Here is a 9,315-nt window from a genome sequence, read left to right on the forward strand (position 1 = left end):
GTGACTATTCAAGGGGCAATTTCTCAGTAAACCAGGACATCTATCCTAGATAAACTAGGGTATCTGAAGAAAGAGATTTTTCTGTCTGTGTGTGCTAATGCAGCTCCTATCAAGGCAGTAGCCAAGCAACTCATAAATGTTACCGATTTTGTCTCTACAACACCTTTTTAAAGGGAAAAGTGTTGTTAACTGCCTTTTACAAACGGGGAACTAAGACATAGAGGTATTCAGTTCTTCAAAGGCAAAGACCACTCATGGAATGTAGAATAAATTGAATCCTTATTTCCTATATTTTACCACAACAGCATCTTCCCTCAATTTCTGCGCACACCTTGGACACACAATTGCTTATTTACTGGATTACAGCAACTGATGACCTGGCCAGCTGGTACTTGTTCTGCATTTTTGATGAGCATCTGAAGACAACTGACATCATAGGCTACCATAAAAACTGTGTTAGACCAAACTGCTGCTGGTATTTTATCTACTGTTACTATTAAGTTTCAATACAATTCTTGGGGCCTAAACCCTAAATCCATTCACTGTCCTCCAGTTAAGCTAAAGGAAATCTTGGCTTTGCCCAAGAAAACATGGTATCAAAATGCAAAGCAGCCCTTCCAGGCAACAAGACCTATGTGACATCTTTCAGACACCAAGTATCTAAAAGCATCTTTTGAAGAGAGTGGTTTTATTCACCAATTCTATTTTAACTGGGTATGTAAAGATAAGATTTACTGTCCATTACCATTTTGGCTAAGTGTGGCAAGTTCGGTCCTTTTCATATTAATTCTAGACCAAATTTAGACAAAATTTTTCGATGGTCCCTGGGCATATCATCACTATCTGACCACTTTCTTCACGGTTTCCTTCATTCACAGTGAAGAAAGTCAGGCTTGCTGGTCTTGCTCTTGCTGATCACTACATCAACGAACTTCCAAAGAGAGGGGGTGGAAAGCTAATGGTCCAGGACTAAAGATTGCTGCCTACGCTGGCTATATCTGCTGTGCTGTGCCACATGGAGCTGGCCGAGCCCACAAGCATTACGCCTAACAAGAGACAAGAGTAACGGAGCTAGGTGCAGATCGGCACTACCGCAGCTGGCCTGCTTCTGGGAACAGAGTTAGATTTTCTGTGTGACACCACCCATGCACACAAAAGTATAGGGCTGGTTCTGAGCCAGGCCAATTATGTCTGCGTGTTCATTAAAGGGTCAGCAAAGTCCTTCTGTTCTGCTTTAACGCTTCTCAGGTTTATTAAACACAGTTTAAGAAGTTTGTCCCTAGACAGGAAATTCATGCCAAAGGTCTCAGAGATGCAAAACACCACTTGGTAGGGGCAGCAGCACTGTCATGTAAATGCATTGCTAGTGGTATTATTAAACTAGGATATTAGCATGAAATATCTAAGTTTTTACATGAGAATACAAAGTCAAACACACTAATTGCACAATGAATAAAGAAGTAGGTAGCAAACACTCAAGGATCTAGAAACAAGCGAATCCCCTGGTTACACAGCATCCAGTTAATCAGAGTATCCGAGTTGCCTTCTCAGCTCAAATACTTCTTTTCTTCTTATTTGTATATAGCAGTGTTTTCTGGGAAACACAATAAAGACTTGTGTCCTCACTAGGTTTTTCCTTCACTTAAAGGAAGTGTGCATCAGGCAAAACTTGGCAGCCAAGACGAAGAGAAGCCCTAGTAAAGATGGTATGAACTGTGTTTTTCACAAGCAACACATTAGGTTCAGGCAGACATCAGCCTGACCTAACATGAAGTTGTATGTAACTCCATCACGGGTTACGGGACCACATTCTCTGCCTCTGGAAACTCAGGTGAACTAAACCCCAGTGCTAATGCTCCCCTAGCCCGACTGCTCTCTTCCTACCCGATGACAGACTCTGGACTCTCTACAGTTTCTACCTCCGCTTGCTAAGTCATGTTAAAAGCAGAGACTGCTTTGTCTTCACTTGAACTTTACATCCTGTTAGTCTGCACAAAGGAAGTATGTTATGTTAACAGCACACCTATTTTTCCTAGTGACGATGTACTCCGTTGGATATTATCGCCATTCAGATACCTATTTAGACATCCAGGCAAAGGCTATGACCAGCTGCATAGCATATAATGATTTTTTTAAAGGAAAGAAAATACCATTAAAACAAAAGGCCCTGTTCTGCTTCTGGGTAAACAAATGGGAGTTTTACAAAGGCTCAAAAAGGAAAGGAATTAACATGCTTCGACGTGGTAATGGTCTCAACTGTTCACATTAAAATTTTCACAGTAAATTAAACCATGACAGAGGTAGGAAACGAAGTCAATTTTCAGTGACTCGTGCTGTTCTGCTGACATAAATTGCCATTTTTTAGGTAGTACAGCCACTAACCTGTATAATCACAGAATAACAAAACTGCAACCCAGCGTTGATTAAGTTTGGCCTTCTGCATGCTAATTTTAGCCTGCTCTGCCAAAATAATTGAATGCACTACCTTATTTACATGCTTCTAGATATTTAGCACCCTCTCACTATTTTTTCTTCACCAACCTTTGCTTAAGCCTGCGGTGTTGGCCATCCCTCCTCGGATGGTGTGCCTGCTGTCGCGTCCCACTCCTCCTGCCTCCGCAGCAACACTCGGGCACCCTTCCACCACTACAGCAGCCTCCTCCAGGGCACTCTCGCCAAGGGGGATGCTTGGTGTCAGCCCAGCTTTACCCTGCCCATCTATTGTTGCACGCAACGCCTCACGCTCCGGACGGCCGATAAAGACCGGCAACTTCCCTTGACTAGAAGGCGATGGTGTGATGCGCTGCCCAGCAGTCCCAGTAAGGCTGGAGAAGCCCAGGAACTTGAGGCGCCCGCTGGCTGGTGCCTGCCGAGGAGTTAAGGCAACACGTGTTACGCAGCCGGTTTACACCACGGCGAGGGAACCGGAGGGCTGGGTCAGGCCGTGTAAGCCCTGCGGAACGCGCTGCTCCGCGTTATGGCAGCGGCCCCGCAAGCGGGTCTGTAAGTACAATGGGGCGCTTCTCTGGCCGCCCAGCGCCCACGGTGCCTCTCCACCTCGGGTGTATCATGGCAGCGTCAAACGGAAAATGACAAAGGACTGTGAAAGACGGTCAACACGGTACACGGCAGAACCAGGCAGAACGCAGAGCCTGCGTGCGCAGGGGGCCGCAGGGTGCCGGCCCCCGCGGGGACCCCGCCGCACCTCGGGGCCGGGCCGCGCCTCACCTCACCCAACCCCGCCGCCGCCGCCGGGCCTCGCCGCCTCCCCGCACGGCCCCCCGGCCCTGCCCCTGCCCCGCACGGGTCCGCAGGCCCGGCCCGAAGCCCGGTGCCCGGCCCGGGCGCTGGGCCGCGCTGGGCCCGCGGGAGGCGGCCGCCCTGCCCTGCCCTGCCCTGCCCCTGCGCCGGCCGCGGCGGGGGGTGGGGGCCCCTCTGCCCCACGGGGGAGCCGGGGGCCGGGGCGAGGGAGGGCGTATAATAAACAGCATCGCTGTCATGCGGGCAGGGCTGCCGGCTCCCCAAGCCTCCTCCCCGCGATAACAACCCAGGTACAGCCCGCGCTCGCCCCCCTCCCTCCCTCCCTCGCTCCCTCCTCCTCCTCCTCCTCCTCCTCCTCCTCCTCCCGGGGGGCCGGGGAGAAATCTGCAGATCAAAGAAAAGATGCACAATAATAACGGGGTGGGCGCGCACGGCGGCCCCCCGTCCGGCGGGGCCGGGGCCGGGGCCTCTGGCGGAGGCTCGCCGCGGCCCGGCCGCTCTCCGCCCGGCGGGAGGGCGAGGGGGGCGGCGGCGGCGGCGCGGGGCCGGGGCCGGGCGCCCCCGCCGCGGTACTCACCCGGGCCGGCCAGTGCGGGTACCCCTTCATTTTGGCGAACACCAGGTCTCCAGCCTTGTATTCTCGGGGCCGCGGACGAGCCATCGGGAGCCGCCGCGGGAGCCGCCGTGTGTCCCCCCGCCCGCCCACACCCCCCGCCCCGCACACGCCGCCCCGGGGGCAGCCGGGCGAGCCCCCGTGGGGTGCGATGCGCCCGGGCACGGGGCGCAGCCGGGAGCGGGGCCGGGCCGCGGGCAATCCCCGCTCTCTCCGGCGGCGGCGGCGGCAGGAGGAGATGGGGTGTGCGTGTGTGAGTGTGCGAGTGTGTGTGAGTGTGTACGCGGGGGAGGGGGAGGCCTTGGACACAACCCCAGCAGCCCCCGGTACCAGGGAGCCGGCTGGCGGCGGGGCGCCTGGCCGGGCGGGGGCGGCCGGGGAGCCCTCACCCCGCGGCGGCGGGCGGGCGCGGCGCTGCCCGCGGCCCCCCCCGTGCGAGCTGGCTACGCCGCCCGCGCCGCCCGCTCCATCCCCGCCGCAGCCGCCGCGGCCGCGGGAATATGGAGCCGTCTCCTCCGAATTACTCCTCGGGCAGCGACCGAAAACAGGATCTTCTTATCCCCCCCCACCCCCCACCCCGCGCCTCCCCCCCCCGCGCTTTCCCTTCCTGTTATTTTCTAGGTACACAGATCGGTTTCTATGAAAATAGGAGAGCAGAGAGCGGCTCCAGTCCCTCCCGGCCCTTCCTTCCCAGCTGAAGCATGACACGGTTCTTTATGCGCGCCCGACATGGAGGCTGGGCGGCCAGGGGAAGCCTGCCGAGCCCGGCTGACTTTTGCAGCGGGGCCCCCGAATTCCCCTGCCCAGAGGCTGCCAGCCCTGGGGCTTGGGGGTGCCGTGCGCCCCGGGCCACAGCGAAGGCCGGTTCCGGGGCTCGGCGGCCCCCGGCGCGGCTGGCGCACCCCCTCAGCAGGCCTCCCTGCCCCGGCGCCGCCCGCCCCGGGGTGCCGCAGGGCCGTGCCCGCAGCGCCCTGCCTGCCCCCCGGCAGCCCGGGGCAGCCCGGCCCCGGCCCAGGCCTGGCTCTGGCACCGCGCCTCGCAGGGGCCGCAGCCAGCCCCTTCCCCACCGGCAGCCTCTCCGCCTTCCTCATCAGCCTCCGCAAACCCACCCCTGCCCCCTCAACCACAGAGGCCTGGGCCTGGGGGCTGCCTGAAGCCGCGGGGGTTCCCCCCCAGGCCTTTGGGGCTGGGCTCTCACCCGGGACACCGGTGGTCACCAACACACCGCTGCGGGAGCCAAATGCTGGGAGCTTACAAATCCCAACCCCCAGAAAAAAAAACAAACCCAGATGTTTTCACCATAATGTTACCACTTAAGTTGTAATGCTCAGAAATCAATTATTATTGATATTTATTATACCAGAGTATTGCCTAGAGGAGCAAAACTAGGAAGGCACCTGTGAGCTGGGCCGCAGGCACGAAAGCTTAGGAAGGGTTTTGCGGCAGGGGTTGGCTGAGACCCCTGGCAGTGGGTTTCCCAACTGTTCCCACAGGCAAGATGGCAAATACCCCCGTGGGTTTAGGGAGGCAGCTCTGGCAGGGTGCCTCACTGAGCCCCCCCGGAAAGCAGCTGGCCACAGGCAGTCCCTGCCGATGAAGAAGGGAACGGGAGGCTGAAGGCTGCGGGGTCCATGAGGGGACCATAGAGAGCACTAGCACTCTGTGAGGGCCGGTAACGGCAGAGAAAGAGGAGAAAGAAGCGCTTCTGGCATCTATCTGTTCCTGGGCTGGAACAGAACCAAGAAGACTTACTGCTTATGGTGTCCCCAGATGTGGCTCTGGTACCCAAATGCTGCTGTTGGTAGTACGAGTCAATAAAGTTTGTCACTCTGGGACATAAAATAGAATAAGCACTTCTTTACCGGGGGAAGCACTGCCGTAAAATCATTAGCTCAGGTATCGGTAGCAGACTAACAATGGGGGGGAACAAATCCAAGAAGCTGGATAAACATTTAGATGATTAGCCTGCACTGTGCTCGATGCTGTTATCTGTTTCTGAAGTACTGAGATCAGTAATGGGGTTGCCAACGCAGCCACCTTCTGTATAGACATGTGGCCAAACAGCTCACTTTCACTTTCACATCGGTTAGGATGTTGCATCCTTTTAAATTGATACCTTATTTCGGTTCAAATTCCCTTCAGAAAAATGTAATACAAGATCTCTGAGTATAGGAGCTGGGAACCCTGATCTGAGTTTGTCCAGAACGCTCCAATGTGCTGTGTCTTGCCTCCCATACCTCTATTATCTCCCCAGGCCAGCCTTACCTCCAGAATACTTACTGGAGAGGTGGAGCCACCTCTTTTTTTAAAAAAATATATTATTTGCTTCTCATGTCAGATATGAATAGCTCTTTCTAGTAACTTATTTAGTGACCTTAAATCAGAAAGAAGTGGGATGTATGCCAATTTCTTCCAAAAGGAGACAGTACACCTTACATACACATCCATGCAACAATGTATTGCTGATGTCAGAATAGCGAAATCCAAAGTGTTACTGAACCCAAACATCTTGTTGAACTGCCTGCTTTTTTACTTCCTTTAGTCCCAGCATTGGTGTCTGCAGAGAACGCAGTGAATGAATAGCGTTTCTGGTCTGCAGTGAAGATAATCACACGCCAGAGCTCCAAAGAAAACCCATCCCATGGACATGCAAGGGTGCAGCGCTCTTTTCCTCTTGTCTATAGACTGCAAAGCATAAATGAGTTGCCAAGGTAAGAACTCTGCTCAGGTTTGGCCAGCTTAAAACTCTTAAACACACTTTGCAGACAGTTCCTCCATCAAGCCATGGTTTAAGGTGCTGGGAAAGAATGGAGAAGAAGAAGCAAATTTCCCTGCTGATAAATGAAAAGCCAAACTAAATGTTCCACACATTAACAGCACAGAAAACCACTTCAGTACAAACGGCAAAAGAGTTTCTTAGTGTGCATAACCCCATCAGCCTCTCAGCACAGCATACAAAGCCTGAGATCTCCTGCTATGTCACTTGTATTCTGTTCCTTTCTCTTCTGTTACAAAGGGGAGTTCATCTGCCCCTTCTACACAGAAGTGGCAACAGAGAAGCGAAGAGAGTTTCTTCCAAACACTTCAAGAGCAGTTTCACATCATGACTGTGAATGGAGGGATGCAGAGGCTTGCTAATATATATATGCTACATGTGTATAGGCCAGGTCCCAAGTCTGCAGAAGTCAACAGCTGTGTCTGCTTTGTGCTCAGACAAAGATCAGCAGGTCACAGAGGCAGCAACACCACGTTCTTACTGAGCAAGGGAGACCTGCAGCAGGGATGGCTCTCTCCTTCCCCCGAAGCTCCCCAAAACATTAAGACCAGGTTCCCTCTCACTTCTCATCCTGCCAGACAGGTTGTGTTTCCAGCCCAGGGCAGTATATGCAAGTGCGAGCAGGTGAAGGGAGTAAAGCCGGGGGCCCAGCAGGACCATACAGAGAGGTGGCAGCGCCAGGGGTGTGGTCAGTAGTGAAACCGTGAGACCCAGGACGGACTGTTTTGAAGCCACTACTATACTACTGAATTTTGCTTTCCCAACAATTCCAGGAAACAGTGTTCTTAAGCTCTTGAGAAGCTTGAAGCTAGTCCCTATTCATATGAGGAGAAAAATAGCTACATTCCTGGTTGAAAATTTTCATAGAGAAACAATTCCATTGATTGGGGAAAAGTGTGGAGCAATCTTTAAGAAAAGAGCATGTGGACAGAAAAGGTCTAATTTCAAAAGAACCCTCCAAAGTAATGAAAAAAATTTTAAACATACGTTGTTTTACATGAAATACTCCATGATCATAGTTTTGCACACATATATTTATGTCAGCTGTCTTGTATGTGGACCCTATTAATGCTGCCATCTCACACTTGCTGTTTTGTGAGATGCTGTCTGTATTGTGTCCATAGAAGCCACACAGATTATTATATTTAACTCTGTAATTCTGTCCCTGGCCACCTTAAAATTTTTGCTTTCCCCACTCACATCCCTTCTGAGATCAAGCTATAAATGCTCTGCAGGATGGCCACTTGTATAATCAACTTTACTGTAAGATACTGAAATAAAATTATTTCTTTTTACTTATCCGTCTATAGCTGATATCATGTTCTTGTCTTCTGTATTTCCTTTCCCTGCATGCAAAAATATGTCAGTGATGATTAGTATTTTGCCTATGTCCACAGTAAGCTAGCGCTTGTCTGTTAAATATTTTAATAAGAAATTGTTCTGAGTCACAACTGAGCCATTCCCTGGTGCAAGACATGTCTGAGAGCGCTGTCTGAAATTACAGAGCTACTTCATGTCAGGCAAACAGAGGCCATGATGTTATATGTCCATCCCAACATGCACAGAAAGGCACTTACCATGCCCATTAAGATATTCTTAATTGCTGAGATAAGAAGCTCACCGGGTGATCTCAAGCCTTCTCTGTAATAATGGTAGAAGGGAGAAGGGTGTGTATCATAGCTGGAGCAAGTTATCTATACTCAGTTTCGTGAATCTTATGTTATACACTGGAGCAATCTCCTAATCATGTTAAATTAGACAATCTTTAAGGTGATTGCTTTACATGTTGCAGAGGTGTGAGCATGTACCCCAGAGGCAGAAAAGACCAGAGCACTTCAGTTAAAATTAACTTCTTCTCTGGTTGGGAACTTGCTGCTATGAGCTGAAAAGGTTTGTATGGGATGGAAATGTTATCAGCAAGTACGCATTGCTGCCATTCCTTGTTCTCCACAGGCATTTCAGCTAAAGCTACACCAGACAAAAGATGCCTACCGTCAATGCTGCTTAACAAGTTCTGATTCAAACCTTTGTTTTCAGTTCCTTGATTACTTTTTATCGTTTAACCATTAGAATTGAAATTTTCCATGACCATAGTGTGGCTAAAAATCAAAACTCTTCTGAGAATGACAGTAGAAGAAATAATTGTAAAATTACCAGATTGCCAGGTACCATACAAATGTAGCCAAGTTGTGAGAGTCTGAAAAGCGTTCATATGCACTCAATAGGGGTTGGTAAACAAGTCTCAGATGGTCTGTCTGGACTAAACATGCTCCAGGCTAAAGTGAATGTGATTCAGCTCATGATGGGAGATGACTGGAAGCAAAGCTCGTGAGAGGAAAAAATGGCTGTCTCCCTCCGAGTACCTAGCCAGTATACCGGGGTGGAGTGACCAGATGTGCATGCAGAGAGAGAACTGGGAAAAGCTGGAAGGGGAGCAGGAGCTAAAGCATGGGAAGGATGTGAGAAAAGCAGAAAGGGATTAGGAGACAGAGGTAAAAGCAAAGCAGCCACAAGGGTAAGAAGACAAAGATTTCCAAATATCTTAGAATACATCAAAAAACCCCACACTTTATCTAACAAAATTCTGTGGCCCAGTACACCTCATTCTCTGGCAGTTACTCCTTCATCTAAAGACTAAGATCTCTTACTATGCTGCCAGTTAACT

General features: G+C 51.1%; 2 protein-coding genes across 2 annotated transcripts in view; one reads left to right on the forward strand and one right to left on the reverse strand.

Annotated features, from left to right (window-relative positions):
* The window catches only part of HDGFL3 (HDGF like 3), a 38,310-nt gene extending 33,889 nt beyond the window's left edge, over positions 1-4,421 (reverse strand). The window contains exon 1 of the mRNA XM_056347780.1: positions 3,839-4,421. Within this exon, the coding sequence (XP_056203755.1) occupies positions 3,839-3,922 (84 nt within the window). The 5' untranslated portion in view covers positions 3,923-4,421. The remainder of the gene's footprint in view (positions 1-3,838) is intronic.
* LOC130153230 (translation initiation factor IF-2-like) lies at positions 1,713-7,949 on the forward strand. The gene is made up of 2 exons (XM_056347779.1): positions 1,713-3,551; positions 6,417-7,949. The coding sequence occupies exons 1-2, from the start codon at positions 2,799-2,801 to the stop codon at positions 6,447-6,449; spliced, it is 786 nt and encodes a 261-aa protein (XP_056203754.1). The 5' UTR covers positions 1,713-2,798; the 3' UTR covers positions 6,450-7,949.
* Positions 7,950-9,315: the final 1,366 nt, after the last annotated feature.

The sequence above is a fragment of the Falco biarmicus genome, chromosome 7 (assembly GCF_023638135.1).
Source record: "Falco biarmicus isolate bFalBia1 chromosome 7, bFalBia1.pri, whole genome shotgun sequence".
NCBI classification, from domain to species: domain Eukaryota; kingdom Metazoa; phylum Chordata; class Aves; order Falconiformes; family Falconidae; genus Falco; species Falco biarmicus.